At 47.1% G+C, this 18,865-nt stretch overlaps 2 protein-coding genes across 2 annotated transcripts; both read left to right on the top strand.

Moving 5' to 3' along the window:
- Nucleotides 1–426: 426 nt before the first annotated feature.
- On the top strand, nucleotides 427–4,857 carry RPL26L1 (ribosomal protein L26 like 1). Its single transcript, XM_053991399.1, has 4 exons — nucleotides 427–492; nucleotides 1,273–1,445; nucleotides 2,679–2,819; nucleotides 4,686–4,857. The coding sequence occupies exons 2-4, from the start codon at nucleotides 1,278–1,280 to the stop codon at nucleotides 4,812–4,814; spliced, it is 438 nt and encodes a 145-aa protein (XP_053847374.1). The 5' UTR covers nucleotides 427–492; nucleotides 1,273–1,277; the 3' UTR covers nucleotides 4,815–4,857.
- Nucleotides 4,858–6,834: 1,977 nt separating this feature from the next.
- On the top strand, nucleotides 6,835–16,893 carry ATP6V0E1 (ATPase H+ transporting V0 subunit e1). The gene is made up of 4 exons (XM_053991400.1): nucleotides 6,835–6,981; nucleotides 8,663–8,710; nucleotides 13,728–13,854; nucleotides 16,390–16,893. The coding sequence occupies exons 1-3, from the start codon at nucleotides 6,878–6,880 to the stop codon at nucleotides 13,819–13,821; spliced, it is 246 nt and encodes an 81-aa protein (XP_053847375.1). The 5' UTR covers nucleotides 6,835–6,877; the 3' UTR covers nucleotides 13,822–13,854; nucleotides 16,390–16,893.
- The last annotated feature ends 1,972 nt before the right edge of the window (nucleotides 16,894–18,865 follow it).

Genomic DNA, 18,865 nt, shown 5'->3' with positions numbered 1-18,865 from the left:
ATCCCCGCTCTTTCCCGGCTCTGTCCCGGCTCTATCCCCGCTCTTTCCCGGGTCTATCCCGGGTCTATCCCGGCTCTGTCCCGGGTCTATCCCGGCTCTATCCCCGCGCTGTCCCGGCTCTGTCCCGGCTCTATCCCGGCTCTGTCCCGGCTCTATCCCGGCTCTGTCCCGGGTCTATCCCGGCTCTATCCCCGCTCTTTCCCGGCTCTATCCCGGCTCTGTCCCGGGTCTATCCCGGCTCTATCCCCGCTCTTTCCCGGCTCTATCCCGGCTCTGTCCCGGGTCTATCCCGGGTCTATCCCGGCTCTATCCCCGCTCTGTCCTGGCTCTATCCCAGGTCTATCCCGGGTCAGTCCCCGCTCTGTCCCCGCTGCAGCGCTGCCCTCCGGCCGCCAGGGGGCGCGGCTCCGTGCCCGCGGCGGCGCAGGCGGAAGCGGAAGCGGAAGCGCTGCTGGCTCCTCTTCCGGGCGGGCGGCGCGGCGGCGGCAGCGGGTGAGGCACCGGGAGCCGCCATCCGCGGCCATCCGCGGCCATCCGCGGCCATCGGGGCCATCCGCGGCCATCTCCGGCCGGCCGGGCCTCCGCGGGCCAGCGGCGGGGAGCGGGAGGGGGCTCGGGTGGCCGGGAGCCCGCCCGGGGCTGCGGGACGGGGAGAGCTCGGGCTTCCTTCGGGCTGCGCCTTCCTGGTGCATTACGGAGTTAACGCAGCCCAGCCCGCATGGGGGGTGCACGTAAAAGCTGGGGAGTTGAGCAAAGCCACCCTTTAATTTAATTTAATGCATCCTTGGTTTAATTTATCCTGTGCTGTCAGGATCAGCGGTGCCCTGACAGGCAGTGCCGTAGCGCAGCTGTTAAAAGTTTAGGAAAGGCCAGAATTCTCTTGGATTTGCAGACGCGTTACCCGTTCGCTGCGGTGAGGAGCGTTACTGGAGGTGCTGGGGCAGAGCGAGTTCTCTCTGCAAGCCCAAAATACACATTTTAATAGCTGGATGTGAGGGAGAGCGGTGTGACTGCAGGGCAGCATCCAGGCTCATAAGAACCTGAGCGCCGAGAGCGGGAGGAACGGTCTGGTGTGCGCGTGTGTCAGTCAGGGCAGAGGCTTCAGCTTCTTTGGAGTCCGGGATATCAGGATTTGTTGACCAGCGGTGGGATTAAAAACAGTTGAAATTGCTTTTTAGTGCCGCGGCGGATCTGTGGGCGTGGGTGCCGGGGTGTATTGTGTGTGTGTCCCTCTCCAACTGCTGGGGGTTTTCTTTTTTTATTTTTGTGCAGCCAAAATGAAGTTCAACCCCTTTGTGACCTCGGACCGCAGCAAGAACCGCAAAAGGCACTTCAATGCCCCCTCCCACATCCGCAGGAAAATCATGTCCTCGCCGCTGTCCAAGGAGCTGCGGCAGAAGTACAACGTGCGCTCCATGCCCATCCGCAAGGACGACGAGGTCCAGGTACTGCCCTGCCGCACCTGAGCTTCTCCCCGAGGAGTTTGCAGCAGGAATTTCCCCGTGGAAAGGGTGCTCAGGCCCTGGAACTGCCCAGGGAGGTTTGGATCCCCATCCCTGGAGCGTCCCAGGAAGGGCTGGAGGTGGCACTCGGTGCTCTGGGCTGGGGACACGGTGGGGATGGGGCATCATTTGGATTTGATGATCTTGGAAGCGTTTTCCAAGCCAGCCCACTCTGGGATCCTGTTTTCATGTGGAAAAGGGAAGGATGAAACTCATATTGGTGCCCTCAGCATGGCAGGAATGGTCTAAGTTAATCAGTTCATGACTTGGGCTGTCAGGTGTTTCTCAGATTCACTTCAGTGACAAGGATGATAGCAGGAGCACAAGTGTCCTGGCAATTCTGCTGCACTTCAGCCACGTGCACTGACCATTGTGCTGAACTGAGAACTTCAACAATAAAGCACAAAGCAGAGAATTGTTTCTTTTTTATAGACTTGTTTGCTACCTGCGATATTTGGAAGATTGGATTAGAAATGAGCCCAAGCTAAGTGGCTTTTTTATATAAAACACAATGATAGGTGAAAAATTAGGGTAAAATCTGTTAAAAACTGGAACTTGGCTGCACAGCTGCAGAGCTCCCTCATTAGGGTTTGCTGCAGAGAAAGTGGGGGAGAAGCACAATCCTGATCTGTGATGTGTTCCATGCTGGTAATGCTGAAATTGTCAGGTCACTCGTGTGTTTGTGGCTTGAGCAGCTCAGCTGGGTAATTCAGCCATGGGTTGTGTGTAGTAAAAATGTGGGGAAGAAATGCTGATGTCTGGCTCCAGATCAGAAGGCTGAAGGATAGCTTTATTAAAACGATGCTATATTACATTAATATATTATTTAAAGAGATACTATCCTATTCTACATATTTGTTTCTTATTTACGTAACTAACTCAAACTGTGACTCTGCTGAGGGCCCAACACAGCTGGACCCCACTGGTCACTGACCCCAAACAACCTTCACCAGAACCCAGCCCTGCAATCACTGCAGGTGAACAATCCCCACACCACATTCCACATGGGCAAAACAAAGGGGCAGAGATAAAGATTGTTTTCTCTTCTTCTCTCTGTGCAATCCCGAGAGACAGAATTGTGTCTGTCTGTGCAGAGGATGTGAACGCCCCAGGTGTGAGATGGGCTGGCTGCCCCAGGGCTGGTTTTGGAGCTCAGTGTGTGTGTGCTGTGTGCAGGTGGTGCGGGGACACTACAAGGGCCAGCAGATCGGGAAGGTGGTGCAGGTGTACAGGAAGAAGTACGTGATCTACATCGAGCGCGTGCAGCGCGAGAAGGCCAACGGCACCACCGTGCACGTGGGCATCCACCCCAGCAAGGTACGGGGGCACCTGGGGCTGGCACCTGGGGCTGGCACCTGCCAGCAGAGCTGGGGACAGATGGCTGCTCTGGGATTGGGTGGGACTTGTTACCAACTGGTGGGAATGCACCTGGGTCAGCAGATGGAGGAGAAGGATCTGGGGGTGCTGGTGGGTGAGAGCTGCACCCCAGCTGGACCCCCATGCCCTGGGCTGATCCCCAGTGGGCAGCAGCAAAGGGGGTTGTGCCCCTGTACCCCCTCAGGTGAGTCCCACCTGCAGAGCTGGCCCAGCACAGCAAGGAGCTGGAGCTGCTGGAGAGAGCCCAGAGGAGGCACCAGGGGATCAGAGGGATGGAGCAGCTCTGCTGGGAGAGCTGGGAGTGTTCACCTGCAGAGGAGAAGCTTTGGGGGTGACACAACTGTGGCCTCACAGTGCCTGGAGGAGCCAACAAGATGGAGAGAGAATTTTACAAGGGCCTGGAGGGACAAGACAAAGGAGAATGGCTTCAACTGGCAGAGCAGGGTTAGATGGGATGTTGGGAAGAAATCCTTCCCTGTGGGGGTGGGCAGGCCCTGGCACAGGGTGCCCAGAGCAGCTGTGGCTGCCCCTGGATCCCTGGCAGTGTCCCAGACCAGGTTGGACAGGGCTTGGAGCAGCTTGGGACAGTGGGAGGTGTCCCTGCCCGTGGCAGGGGTGGAACTGGATGAGTTTTAAGGTCCCTTCCCACCCAAACCATTGTGGGGTTCTGTGGAGATGCTGCCTCAAGGAAATGTTAGTGTGTCATGAGCAGAGATGTGAGTTGAAACCACAAACTTCTCATTGTTTCTAGGAGTAGAAACTTTGGAATCTTGCTAAAATTCATCTTTGAAGAGACTAATGGTTTCAAAGCACAAAATGGATCACTTAAAACCATGTCTCATCTTTGCTGTGTGGTACTAACACTGGATGAGGAGGTGCTGGAGAGGCTTAAATAGATGTTCAGAATTATGATTGTTCTTTAGGAAATTGTGAACTGAATTCTTCTGAACCTGGGTTTAGCCTGAGGTATTTAGAGCTGGTGAAAACCAGGCATAGCCTGTTTAGATCATAACAGGAAACATTTCAAACTAAACACAAGAACTTGACAAAACCTGGTTTGAAGCAGATGAATTCAGTCTGCTTCAGCCTTGCCACGTGGGCACAAAGATGGAAGTGTTGGTGGAAAAAATCCAGTTGTAACAGGTTTTCTGGTGTAAATGGTTGGTGTGTTCAGCAGAGGCAGGGCAGAATTATTCCAAAACATCACGATTTGTGTGGCAGCAACAATATCTGACAAGGTGACATTGTGGTGGAGCCAGTGCTGAATAGCAGTGAGAGAAACAGAATTTTCTGCTGGTTCTTCACTCTGGGAAAATTTTCATTAATTGGGAACTAGACCTCAGCAAAGCTTTGCATAAAGATTCTGGTTATTAATGCAGAGAGCAGAGGGATGTTTTGTTACAGGCTTGCACTGTGTGAACACTTTGTACCTCTCCTGGGCAAAGAGGTGGGAATTACAATTGAGACCTGAATGCACAAGGAATTAAGGAGAAAGTTTGTGCCTATATGGCATTTCTAGGATTTGATTGTTAGTTCTATTTTTCCAGGTAGTGCTTTCAGTAATACCAACACATGAATTTCTTTGCCAGTTTGAGGAGGCAGGAACAGGAATTGTTGGATAAATTCTTCTTCCCTGGGAGGGTGGTGAGGCAAAGGGTGCCTGGAGAAGCTGTGCCTGTCCCTGGAAGTGTCCAAGGCCAGCTTTGGCTGGTGGGATCAGCTCTGTGCTGTGCCTCAGGTGGATTTGGGATTGGCTGCTGCCCTTCCCTCTGGACAGGGAGCCTGAACTCCCTGTGCTCTCTCCAGGTGGTGATCACCAGGCTAAAGCTGGACAAGGACCGCAAGAAGATCTTGGAGCGCAAAGCCAAGTCCCGCCAGGTTGGCAAGGAGAAGGGCAAGTACAAGGAGGAGACAATCGAGAAGATGCAGGAATAGGTGGTTTCCTGATTGACACCATTAAAAAACTGCTAAAATTCAACCTGTTGTGTGTCTTCTTTCAAAAATATTGATGTGTCCTGCTCAGCGTTTAAATATTCCTGCTTTTCTTTCGACTTTGTAAAAAATACACTAAATTAAAAAGCTTTTTGTACCTGTTTTTACTGTTGAGAAAAACATTTTTTTTCCTTGTAAAGAAATGCTTCAACCAACCTGAAAGAGCAGTGCAATCCTGAAACATCCATCTTAACAGTCATTGTGTTTCTGTCTCTTCATTAGATGTGCCCTGGTTTTTTTAATATTAACATGTTCATTCTGTGCACTGTATATGTAATTAATTTGGGTAATGAGGACAAAGAGATTTATGAGCAGTGCTCACGAGGCAGAGCTGACTGGTTTGGGAAGGGTTGGGGTGAAGCAGTCTCGGTGCTGTTGGTGATGCTATTTGGGATGAATTTTCTGTGAGAGATCTTTCCTGGCACTTGGTACCTGACTGAGAGCTACTGCAGCATGTTGAAAACAGCCCTGCAGTTTGGTGAATTTACTGGCTCAGCGAGTGGCCCTCTAATTGCTGCCACAGAGGGAAAGAAATTCAGCTGCCTGAACAACAATGGAATCCAAAAAAGAGGATGCTGGCAATTGGAGAACATAGTTTTAGAAGCCATGCTTTAGGTGGACTGTGAGCGATCCTGAAGGCTCAGAGGTTTTGTCCCTCCAGCTTGTGCTGCTTAGCACAAAATTTCTTCACCTTGAGTGGGTGTTTGAGGAATTCCCTGAGGTTTGTTCACTACCGGGACCTTTCCAGGTGCAGAGCTGCCCTGTGGGATCGTGTCCCACATCCCCAATTCCCGGAGGAGCTCAGAGCCAGCCCTTACCCAGCAGGAGCTTCGTGTCCCCGTACCCGGCAGCCTGATGGGGATGGGGCTGGGGAGCACCGGCCGGGCTGGCGATCCCACAGCAGCCCCGATCCCATGGCAGTCCCGATCCCATGGCAGCCCCGATCCCATGGCAGTCCCGATCCCATCTCACAGCCCCAATCCCATGGCAGTCCCGATCCCATCGCAGCCCCAATCCCATGGCAGTCCCGATCCCATGGCAGCCCCGATCCCATCTCACAGCCCCGATCCCATCGCAGCCCCGATCCCATCGCAGCCCCGATCCCATCACAGCCCCGATCCCATCACAGCCTGGATGCCATCACAGCCCCGCTCCCATCGCAGCCCCGATCCCATCTCACAGCCCCGATCCCATGGCAGTCCCGATCCCATCACAGCCCCGATCCCATCACAGCCCGGATCCCATCTCACAGCCCCGATCCCATCACAGCCCCGATCCCATCGCAGCCCGGATCCCATGGCAGCCCCGATCCCATGGCAGCCCCGATCCCATCACAGCCCCGATCCCATCACAGCCCCGATCCCATCCCAGCCCCGATCCCATCACAGCCCCGATCCCATCGCAGCCCCGATCCCATCGCAGCCCCGCTCCCATCACAGCCCCGATCCCATCACAGCCCCGATCCCATCGCAGCCCCGATCCCATCACAGCCCGGATCCCATCACAGCCCCGATCCCATCGCAGCCCGGATCCCATCACAGCCCCGATCCCATCACAGCCCGGATCCCATCGCAGCCCCGATCCCATCACAGCCCCGATCCCATCACAGCCCCGATCCCATCGCAGCCCCGATCCCATCCCAGCCCGGATCCCATCACAGCCCGGATCCCATCACAGCCCGGATCCCATCTCACAGCCCGGATCCCATGGCAGCCCCGATCCCATGGCAGTACCGATCCCATCACAGCCCCGATCCCATCACAGCCCCGATCCCATCACAGCCTGGATCCCATCGCAGCCCCGATCCCATCACAGCCCGGATCCCATCACAGCCCCGATCCCATCCCAGCCCCGATCCTATTGCACGCGCACCGCGCGCTCCCGCGGCCCCGTGCCTCCCGCACCGCGCGCTCCCGCCGGGCCCGGTGACGTAGCGGGCGCTGATTGGCGGGCGCCGGGCGGGGCGTGGCGGGAGGCACGGCCGCCGCTCCCCTCAGAGCGCGGCCATGGCGTACGGCGGCCTGGCGGTGCCCATCATCGTCATGAGCGTGTTCTGGGGGGTGGTCGGCGGCGTCCTGCCCTGGCTCGTACCCAAGGGGCCGAACCGCGGGTGAGTGACCGGGCGGCGGCGGGCACCGGGCACCTTCCCTTCCGTCCCCCGCGGGTGTGGGGGGAGGCCCCGGCGGAGGCGGCCGCGGAGCCCTGAGGCGCCCGGAGGTTGCCCGGGCCCGGTTGCGGGCGCAGCGCTGGCGCAGCACGGACGGGCCCGGGCCCGGCCGGGGTGCAGCGGAACAGCCGCCCCTGCGGCTGCCGGAGCCGGGCCGTGCCCCCAGAGCCCCTCGCGGGTTTGGGTTTCCCCTGAGGCCCTGGCACAGGGTGCCCAGAGCAGCTGTGGCTGCCTCATCCCTGGCAGTGCCCAAGGCCAGGCTGGATGGGGCTTGGAGCCACCCGGGATAGTGGAAAGTGTCCCTGCCCGTGGCAGGGGGTGGAACTGGATGAGGTTTAAGGTCTGTTCCAACCCAAACCATTCTGTGAAACCTGTGCAGGCGGAACGTCCTGTGTCAAGGTGGTTCATTGTCAGGCGGTATTTGAGCAACAACTTCCTCTTTCTTTCCTTACTTGACCTTTCCTAGCTTACTCCACCGCCCTCTGGTTTCCCACTGGGTGAGACTGGAAAGGCTGCAGTGGTGGGTTTCTGGGTTAAACGTGTGTGGTGCCCTTGTAGCTGAGGACAACAGCAGGGCTTCTAAGCTCAGGTTTTTCCTGCAGTGGTTGTGGCTGCTCTGATTAAAAAGCAGACAAGTTTTTGTCTTTCTCTTTTCTCTAGGAGATAATGGCTTCTTAATCTCTCTTCCTCTCTCTGACACTCCCTGTACTCCACAGGTACCAACTGTCTTTTCTCTCAGTTCTCTATCTAAACCCTCAATATTCCTCAAGCTCTGATGTTTCCTGCCTAACTTTCAAGCCTGATGTGTGTTTCATGCCTGGAAATGTGCCTGTCCTCAGAAATACCTTGGAATAAAATGGCTTCCAGGCATGGAAGTGTGGGAATTCTGTGCCTCACCAACAGAAGTTACTCACCTACAATGAGGTTTTGTTACTCAGTTGGGAGAGGAAATACATAGATGGAAATGCCTTTTTATAATTTAAAATAAAAAAAAAACCACCAAACCACTTTGCCACCGAGTTCCATGAGCTGCAGGGATCACTGTTAGAAAATCTCATTTCCTCTCCTCCCGTTTCAAGCCCATCTGTGTGTGTGTAGCTGCAGTTTTACCATTCTCAGTTTCAAGAGCTTGGTTCTTCCTTCTTTTCAGCTTTCCAGTGGTTTCTGACACAGCTGTGTTTCACCAAGAAAGGAAAATTTTACACTACAGCTTTGAGGTTTTATTTTGTATTCCATTTGTAGACTCCTCATTTCATCACATAAAATTAAAAGTGACGATTTGACACTAAAACTTTCTTGAAGTAGAATTCTGCTAAATGGAGAAAGCATCTATTGTGTGCATCCAGCCTCAGTGGTTCACTAATGTGAAGGACACTGCATCAGATTTTGCTGCTGTCCACAGTGATTGTGTTAAATGCAGCTGTAAACTGGCAGAGCTGTGTCAGTCCTGCAGATCTGAGCCTCTGCAGTTCACTCAGCTGGAAGAAGCCAGAACATTCACGTTGAGTCATCTTTCACATGATCAAAGTCAAACTTGTCCTTGTTTGCTGTGGGGTTTTCCTCTGTGGATCTTGTGGTCAGTCACAACACCACACCTGATCACATTTCTCCTTCCTCTTGGCAGAGTTATCAACACCATGCTGGTGACCTGTGCTGTTTGCTGCTACCTGTTGTAAGTACAAATAATGTCCTGCCTCTTAAGCAAAGCCCACTCCTGTTGTAACCACCAGTTCCTTTTTTACAGCCTCAGAGCAGTTAGAAGCTTTTTGAATGTGTCACAGAGATTTAGACTCCTTCTTTGACAGCTCTGGAAATTCTGAGTTCTATAGACCTTCAGTGTGCTGAAGAAATTTTCCCATTGGAAAATGCTGAATTAAAAGGAACCTGAATTCCTCCTGTGTCCTCTGACACATAACTGTGACCTGTCCTCTGCATGGCCTGGCTGCTCCTCCTCTCCAGTTCACTGCCTCATTTGCTCACAAGTATAATGACACTTGGTCAATTCTAGATTTTCCTGATTCTTAGGCTTTTTTTGCCTTTTTCCTTTCCACTTTAATTCTAAGGTAATACTAACTCAAACTCACTGAAGAGTTTTGCTTTTAGATTCCTTGAATACTCTGAAAATCTGGTAGAGTGGTGGGTGGAAAAGCTGCTGCATGGTGGGTTTTTTAGTGAGACTTTGATATATTAAGACAATTTCTGTTTAAATGCACAGTGTATTTTGAGGCTGCCTCCTCCTTTCTGTAGGAGATGTAGTAGCAATTACAAAGTGACTTGCTGAGAGCTCTTCATATAATGTTTTTTTATCAGGATTTAAGGCAGCTGTAGCTGGAGACTGCAAGACAAAGCTTGCTTGTGTTTCTCTCTCTCTCTCTTTTTAAAGATTGATCTTGTAAAAAAAAAAACTATGCAGAAATAACTTTGAAATAATTTGTTATGGAGAGTAAAGTGGTACAAGTCTGGTTTGATCTTAAGGGTTAACTTGTTATAAAAATTATTTGGAGTTCCATTCAAACCTGAGTAGTATTTGTACTTTCTTGAACTATTTAGGCATTATTTATGCTATTCAAATGAATTTAAAATGAATATTTAGAGAAGTGCATCTCAGTGTTGACATGTTCCAGGAGAGGCCTGTTGGGTTAGACTGTGGTACAACTAGCACAGGTTTGGTTTAGGTTAATAAAGTGATATTCAGGGTTAGTATCAGTTTATACTCTACAAAACTTATTTCTGTTCAAAGTATTTGATATGTGAACTCTTAAGAATTCACTCTTGCTTAACTGTAAAAGTCCAGCAAACTTGGGTCTGTTTTGTATCCACAGCAGTTTTAAAATTTAAGTTTTGCTGAGTGGATATAGAAATTTGAGAATTTGTGCAAGCATCTTGAATTTGGGAATGTAATTTGGGAATCTCAGTGCTATGAAGGTCTCCTTGCCCTGCACATGAAGTTTGTAGCAGCCCAGTCTCATAACAGGTCCCAAATGTTGGGCTAAGAAAGGACAACTTTTCTGGTGATTTTTCCTGGGTTGCTGCATTTATGTTACAGTAAGTTGGGTGGTTTTTAATTAGGAGGAGGATTGAGCTTTGTTTTGGTTCTGTTTAAATTTCAAGTTCTCACTTGGGTTTTTTTTCTACAGAAGCAATGTCCCACTCTTCTAAAAAACCCTTGAGGTTTGGTGTCTGTATTGTTTGAAGGAGAGTTTTCCTTGAAGTAGAGGCCATGTGGCATCTGCAGCATCCTCTGTGAAATGTGATTGTTGTAGAATTTCTTAACTTTTGGCTAAATTCTGTGAACTCTTCAAATGTACAGTGGTATGTGACTGTAGGTAGGTAGGTTTAGTTGATTATTTTATCTAAACATACCCATTATAAAGCCTACTGTTATTAACATGTTTTATAAACTGCTCTTTTGCACATCCAGGGGTTCTTTGGTAATTTTGTGGGCTCTAACTTGTTTTCTGAAAGCCAAATTTCCTTTGGCTTTCTCCAATTATACTTTGGGGGAAAAAAAAGCAGCAAAATCTTAGGATGTATTCAACCCTTGGTAGTTGTACCCAACCACATAAATTGCATTTGTAGTGTCTGCTTGCCAGAATGCAACAAAAAGCAGATTTTTCTCATCGTGTTCCAAGGCAGAACTTGCCTCATCACACAGTCTTTCTCTTTTTATTTGCTCATTTATTCTGTATGAAATTGTAGAACAGCCCTGTTTGGAAAGGACCTCAAAAGATCTGGTCCAACCTTTTCCCTCTGTTTTATTCAAACATGTGGAAGTTTATTGTTCTTGCTTTTTTTTTGTTTTGGGGGAGGAGGTACTGAAAACATTTAAGACCTTAATTTTGGGTGGTTAAAGAAAATGATTAATTTTTCATACCAGCCTTGAAAGAAGCCCAAAGAATTGTTCCTGGGAGTTCTTCATTAGCTATGTTAGGATTAAAATAATTTCTGCTGTCCCGGGTATTTGTGTGTCCTTAGCAGTGGCTGGTGCTGTTCTGTGCTCCTCTGTACAGCTGTTCAGTCTCTGCTAGACCTGCTTTTGTGCTCTTTGAGTTACCTTTCTAGTTGAAAGTAGGGAAAAAACAATTTCCTGTCTTCATTAAACACCATTTGTTTGACAAATTGACAAATTAATTTGAAGTCAATCATATTTCAACTTAAAGCTGTTTCTTCTGTATTTAGATTTAACAGTGATAATTTTGAATAACCATATTGATTACATGGGACTCATTTGGTTGTTCTGTGGAAGATATTTGCATCTAATTTGTGTACAGATCCTGTACCCAGCAGCCTTTTGAAGAATAAACCGTTCCCAGGAACCTCTTAAAATCTAAGGCAAAGTCCAAGGAGATACTGCTGCAGAAATTAGAGGTTACACCATATTGGGAGGTACTGTCAGAGTCTAAATCTATTTTGCTGTGCACAGAGCAGTTCCTGAACAGTGTCATCATGTCCTAACAGAGGACAGGGTGCTTGGAAAATCGTATTATTTGCTACTGATTCTAACAGGATTAAAATATGGATGCCCAAATTGACATTTAAACAGAGATAGCAGGACCTTAATTTGTAACACGAGCACAGACAGATGGCAGTTGTGGTGGGAAGACCTTTTAAAAAAATCTCTCTGGTACAACAGAAGGGACTTTAATTTCCTTGTCTGAGCTGGATAATTAACAGTAACTGTTCTAAGTGGGATCTGGTAGAATGCAAGGACCTGTGGGTGGCTCGAATGCCACACCTGCTTTCAGCAGCTCTGGAACATTGCATCTTGGATACAGAGGTTTGTTTTACCCTGAATGCTGCGTTCTGCTGTGTGTTGTCACGCTGGATCACTGTATAAAGCAGCATCACTTAAGCAAAACATGGGAAAAGCTTTTCATGACTTACCTTGAATGCGAGGCAGTTGCAGCCTAACAACTGCTTTAAATTCCTCAGCCCTCGCAGGGCAGGGGGAGGAACGTGCTGCTGCCCTAGTGCCGCCCTGGCTCCGAGCTCGGGTATCCAGCACGGCCCCAACAAACGCCTTTAGAAACCTCCACGCTGCTTTTCCCAAAGCCTGCTTCCACAGGCTGAGCTTCTCAGTGTGCTCCCAGCTCCTTTAATTCACAGCCATGCTGGGCCTGAGCTCGGGAAGCAGCGAGAGGTGAGAGATTCGTGCAAGGAGTTCCTTCCTGCTCTGCAGTGACAAAAGGAAAAATGTGCTTTAACAGGCTTTTAGTGTTCTACCCTCCTCCCACTTGTGTTACTTCAGGATGCTGGAGGCAGATGGCAGAGTGCTCTTTGGATCTGTCTGTTGGATCTGAAAAATTAACCCTCACAAAAGAAATTCCCTGATAATTTTAAGAGCTAATTTGCTTTTCCCTTAAGTAGATGTAACATCATGGTCTCAAAATACATTGTTGTCACTGCTTTGGACAGCAAAGTAGAAACGTGTCAACCGAAAGGTTTTTGGCTGTTCTCAGTGGTGTCTTGCTGATGTTTTAATTCCTTTGTAGAGCCTGCTACGTGTTCCAAGGCTTGTGTGACTGATGGACTGCTGCAGGCTCAGCTCCTTGTTTTAGCTGGGGTTCTACCCCGTGCAAAACTGAAAGGGGGATTGCAAAAAAATATGGGTAAATTTGAGGAGGATTGATGTGTTTTCTTTAAGTCTGACCCACATCTTTTGCCCGTGGCTGTTGCAGGCAGCCGACCTGCACTTGGTTTGCTGGTCAGAGCATCAAGGTTTGTGTGGAATTTTCCATGACTGCCTAAGCACTCTGATACATTTGTGGCAGCTCCCATTACAAAGCTGCTCTGCTTTTTCTCCTCCTTACAAAGCATTCTAGAAATAGCAGACAGATGAGCCAGTGTGTTCACTAAATGTGTTTATATAGTTAGTATTTAACATAGATTTAAATCCATGGAAGCATCCATTGCTTTTTCTGATTCTTATAACGTTTATAAAGCAAATATATCTTTTAAGAGTGGAATATTTATTTCTGTTTAGCTTTCCTGGATATTTTCCACAAACTACATTCCTCTTGTTCTCAGTTCTGGCCATGGCTTCTGCAGTGTTAGTTTGTGCTCTGCTCCAGTGACAAGGCTGCTGTGCTGATGATCTGGGGTTTGTGTCATATTGGGGTTGTTCTTGTGGGGTTCTTTTTTTGGTCTTTTTTTTGGTGTTCTTTTGTACCCTTTTGCTTCAGGTCCCTGTTACTTGACCTCTGTGCCAGGTTTAAATTCACTTTTGTTAAGTCTCTGAAAAATATCCCATGTCTGTCATGCACTGAGAAGCAAATGAGAGAGAGGATGTTTCTCAGAGGTTGTTGTTTAAAGGATGCTTCAAAGGCACTGAAAAAAGGTCTGTCTCTTTTATGTTTCCATTTTCTGAGTTCCCAAATACCTGAGTTTCATGTGTCTCAAAACACTTTGCTGTCAAAAGAGAGGTGTGAGGGCAATGCTGTCAGGTGGTTTTGTGTTGCTTTCAGTTGAACAGGACAATCTATTTCAGCTGCACAATGATTTGGTGCCATAACTTCATTGCTGGTGGCTGGTCCTTGTGTATGAGCTTGAACAGAATTTTTATTTGAACCTAGACCTTCCTAAGATAGCCTTTTATTCTCTGATGGTCCTTGTGTTTGGACAACCTTTCCATTGTCACAAGCTGTCATTTGGCTGATTTGTCTCTGTTGGGTTGGGGGGGTGTCTTGCAGTTGGCTGATTGCAATTCTGGCTCAACTCAACCCTCTCTTTGGGCCGCAGTTAAGCAATGAAACAATCTGGTATCTTAGATATCACTGGCCTTGAGGATGTCTGTGCTGTGCTGCAGTTCATTGGCAGGTGAGTATGATCAGATTTATTGATATATTTGGTGTGTTAAAGCTTCAGGAGAGATTGAGTAGTAATGTGAGCCGTGTGCTCAAACTACTGTAGCTCTTTTGTAGGAGAAATCTGTCTTTCTGTAGGCTGCAACAGAAAATTTTGGATGTTAGTCTTGATTGGATACATGAAAAGCTTGAACTGAATTATTGACACTTATTTTTCTTTCTCTCCTGTTGTGTAGTGCTGTGTTCAGGGGTTTGTAAGGAGAAGAAAACATTAATTCCAAAAAAAGATATAATTGAACTGGGGTAACATAAGTGGATTTCCTAATCTTTACCAATTGTTAAACCTCTCCTCAAGCCTGCTACCATTTCATCTAAGACCTGTCCTGATTTCCAAGGCAACACAGCGTTGCCCTCATTCATCTGGGAAGTTGGAATGGGAGCTGCCATTAGAATGTTCTTTATCTCCTGAGCTCACAGCTTGATGGTTTATTTTGTTTTTAATGACAGCCTGTGTGCAGCTTTAATCCCAGCTGAGCATGGTGGTTGCTATCTGGGCAGTGCTGCTGGAATGTGGTTCTTGCAGTTCCTGGGCTTTTGACAGGGCCAGCAAAAATAAAGTGTTATACTAAAAGTACCTTGATGCTGTTGGGCTTGTTCAGGAGGGCAGCATTTGGAATTGAAGAATCATATGAAGGAAATGTGGAAACAAGCAACCATGATTATAGTTTTTAAGCCGGTAACTGAATAATTAAACACTTTTTTTTTTGTCCTTGTACAACACAGTCTCAGCTCAGTGCAGCAGGCAGTGACAGTTGATGTTATAGCTCTGTTAAATGCTTCCTGGCAAGTGTCCTGGGCATTTGCTCCCCAGTTTCAGAGAAGGCTTCCTGTGAACTGGGATGTTGTCAGGCTGGGCCTGTGTGTGTGTCTGCAGCTCCTTTTAAGCACCAAGCAGAAGCTAAAGGTAGACTTGGCCCTGCTTCAACTCCAGGCCTGTAATTAGCCAAGTCAGTCAAGCAGAATTTCCTAGGAGCATTTTCACTGCTTGGGTGCTAACATATAATTAGTTAGCTAAAACAGAGAACAGTGTGTTTTGGTAATGGGCACAAAGATCCCTGAATCCCATAGGATGATTCAGTTGCCTGGGATCTGAAACTGGAGTTATCTGGACATAAAAATTGGGTTTCAGAGTCTGTGTGTTGAAACCAGCAAGGACAGGCAGGAGGTGAGACACAAGCTCTGGACTCCTGCTAACAGAACCAGTGAAGGATTTTCCAGAGAACTGGAGTTAAATTTGTACCAAGGAAGAGAGGGAACTTGTGTGTTTGAAACTGACTGCAGAGTTTCTGAGGAGCAGTAATTTTAAAACTTATTAATGGAGCATTTCAGCCCTGCATAACACACGCTGTTTTGTTACATGAAGGAGTTTGTTTTAACCTTTCATCTGATTTTATTGGCTTGATTTTGGAATAAAATTAAGGTTGTTGTCTCTGAAAAAGAAAGGTTTAGAAAAGTGAAAGCATATAATAATCTGTTCTTTGTTGCTTGAAATGTGCTGTCCCAGGTCACACCCACTGCAGTGTTGTTTGAGTGCTGTTGCAGGGCTGAGGTGCTCCACGTCCTGTCCTTGCTCCTGTGGAGTTTGTGCCTAGACAGGAGCTGTGAGTGAGATTCCATCTGATAAGAGCTGGGATATCTCTCTGACACTGCATGGATTCCCATCAGTGTAGCAACCAGTTATTTCTGGATTTTCAGCTGTGCTTTTCCAGCATTCAGGGGACATGTACTATACTTGTTTCTGCCTCGTGTTCCTTTCAGTTGAGGTTTGGGTGGATTAGTATGGGAAATGCAAAGAAAATGAAGTGCTAACTCCCAAAGTAGAAAGATCCTTAAAAATAAGGATGATTAAAGCAAACCCATTTTACTTAACTGAGCAGCCTGAAAATGCTCCAGTGAGCTCCTCGTGTTCTGCTGAGGAACTCTGCATATGCTGGTTTGATTGATCTGTGCCAAATTCCACAAGTTTGCTCTGTGTTTTCAGGCAGTCTCCCTCCCATCCAGGGGATGATTTTATAGCAATTCAGTTGATACATCACCAAGGTAATGGTTTGGATGGCAGCATGTAAGAGCACACAGAGCTCTGTAGCCGTGGTAAATCCAGGCTGTGCACTATTCCAAACTGTGATCCAACACTGCCTTTTCTCCTTGGCTTGGTGAATTCACAGGCTGTGTTCTCAGAGCAGGAACTGTCTTTGTGCAAGTGGAGAAGGGCTGTCATCCAGCTCACTGGGTGCTGTTACAGCAGTGAAAACATTTGAGGGAAATAGTTGTTCTACCAGCTTATAATGTAACTAAAACTACTTACAGAAATGAAACTAACTTCAGAAATGAAACTGCCAAGAAAACATCCACACGGATGAATTATGTCCACTTCTTGACCATTGCTCAGTGTGTTTGTGGAATGGAAATAGCTGTGGTTAACAGGCAGGCCTTCAATTAGCAAACTGTCTCCATGGAAGGAATAATGAGGTTGCCTCTTGCTTTGCAGGTGAAGAAGAGATGAAAAACTCCCCTGACCCAAAGGTGCCCTTTCTGTAGCTGCTTGGATATGAAGCCTGCAGTAATGCCTTAACCTTTCTAATGTTCTTCAAGTTCTTCTTCTAAGCCCTGTGTTTTTTCCTACTGTTCCATTTAACAGAGTGCCTAATGCAATTTATACTCCTCTTTGGTACTGTCAATTTTTGACTGTTAACTCCAGATGTGATGAAAATTTCTATTTTTACGGGTCATGGAATCACATTTCCTGTTCATTTTATCTGTAATAACTCTTTATATTTGCAGGTCTTAGTTTGTCTGTCATTGTGCTGTTCACCCCTATTCTGTTTGCACTGGACAGAAATGTGTGCAATAAACTGTGTGAGGAGAGGAGAAACATTGGTACCACATGCTAATGGCAATTTTTTTTTTTTTCCAAATGAATTGTATTCTTGAGAAATCTGGCCTTAAATTTCTCATGCCTGGAAATAAAACTAATCCTCTGCTTGATACAAAACGTTCTCGTGCCATGTTTAACAGTTCTTTTTCTGTGGGTTTAATTGGATACTTGGAGTTGAGCTGAGGATATTCAGATGATGTGGATAAATTGTAATGAAGTTAAATAGTAGGAATAGTTGGGGGATTGTTGCCTGTATCGAGACCTCTGGGGTTTATCTATAATAGGATTAAATTTGCAATTTAAAATTGCTGAAAGGTGCAGGAATAATGTGCTTGGCTTGAGAGTCTCTTTTCCAGGAACTTCTCATTGTCTGAGGGGTACCCAGAGTAGCAAAGGTAACTGGCTAATTTGGATGAAGCCTTCACAGTGATTTTGACAGGAGGCTGGTTTAATCCCTGGCACATTTGGAGGATATTATAGGAGCAAATGGTTTGAGCTGAACAGCAAACATTCCAGCTGTTTTGTACTGACCTGACCCTTGCATGTGCAGTTGCAAACCTGGGAAAGCACATGGCAATGTAGGCAAGGGGTTCCTGAGGCTCCTCAGTGTCAGCTGAGTCCGTGGGATTGGGATGGATCTGGTCAGTTGTTTGCTGAGGAGCAGCTTCAAAGGGAGTAAAAGCTGCTCTCTGAATGCTTCCTTACCTCATATCCAGATAAATTACACTTATTCCCTTTATTGTTGTGCACAAGGACATAATGGAATGGTTAATATTTCATTAGCTTTTCCCTCGTGGATAGCACATTAATTTGTTCAGTGGGACAGCACTCATTTCTACACAGGAAATTCCAAGATCCTGACAAGTAACTTGCAGTGATCCACAACTGGACAGTGTGACTTGCAAAAGAAGGAAGAACGTGCCCCTTATTAAAAATAAGCATAGCAGCTGTTGGGAATGGAATAGTGAATTTTGTTGTCATGTTACCTTCTAAGAGCTGTATTTTACCATGCAAGATGTTGTACACTGTCATGTTACTCAGTCTGTACCAAAGAATTCCTAAGAAAATTGAAACCAAGTGATCATATAAAAACTTAAAGTTGTTGTTTGATTTTTGAGGTGGAGAATAAAATATGTTGACATTTTATGAGGAGAGGGAGAGAAATACTCCAAGATATCGTTGACAGATTTGAGATTTAGAATTGTGTTGATCTGCTTGTCATATTTAGCCTGAAGTGAAATACCCCAAGAGAAAACACTCAGTGACAAGCAGTGCTGTTTATTGTGTTACCACTGTCTTTAACAAGCTTTCTATTTTAGGTTCTAAGCTATCGCTTGCTCTAGAAGAGAGAAGTAAAAGAGTTCCCACGGGATGTCTCACTGGTGCTGAATTGAATGGAAAGAGCTATTCCAAGCCAGGACAAAGAAGCCATAGAGCAGTTTCACCTAGATGCTTCCCAGAAAGACATTCCCCTTTTCCAGAGTGGTTAATATTTCCTCTGAAGCAGATGCCAGGTGGTAGCATGACTGAAGAAGCTGAAAGAATAATGTTTTGTGTCTGTTCTGCTGGATATTGCATGGTGGTTGGGGAATGGTCTGCTCCTTGTGTGCCAGGGATTAATGCTGCTTGGGATAATTTCTTTTTTTTTTTTTTTGCATGACTGCAGGGAATGAGAACAGAGGGATTCAGCCACTGGTGTTGAACAAACAGTGCAGGTACCAGAGCATTTATCACGCATGCCTCTGTTGTCTGACAGCAGAAGAGAATGCAGAATGTTCAAGTATAAAAAAAAGAAGTTTGTGCTTGAAATGGAAAACCTGTGCCTGTGTTGAAAGATACTTGGGTAAAAAATGAGGAAGGTGAAGGAAGTTGACTCCACAGTCAAGTTGTGAATACTTTTAGGTCATAAACTCTGGCAGTGTATACAGCAAGAATTCAGGTCAGGGTCATTTCAAATGCTTGTAACTGCTTTTGTTCATATTGTTTAGGAAATGCAAATATCTGCATCTCTGCCTGCCCCTCACAAGATGTTGTTCTGCAAACTTTATAGAAGTTTACTTTTCCTCTAGTGGAAATCATGGAAGCATTT

The sequence above is a fragment of the Vidua macroura genome, chromosome 15, assembly GCF_024509145.1.
Source record: "Vidua macroura isolate BioBank_ID:100142 chromosome 15, ASM2450914v1, whole genome shotgun sequence".
Classification (NCBI taxonomy): Eukaryota; Metazoa; Chordata; class Aves; order Passeriformes; family Viduidae; genus Vidua; species Vidua macroura.
The sequence above is the reverse complement of the archived record's forward strand: the minus strand, read 5'-3'. Positions and strand labels throughout refer to the sequence as shown.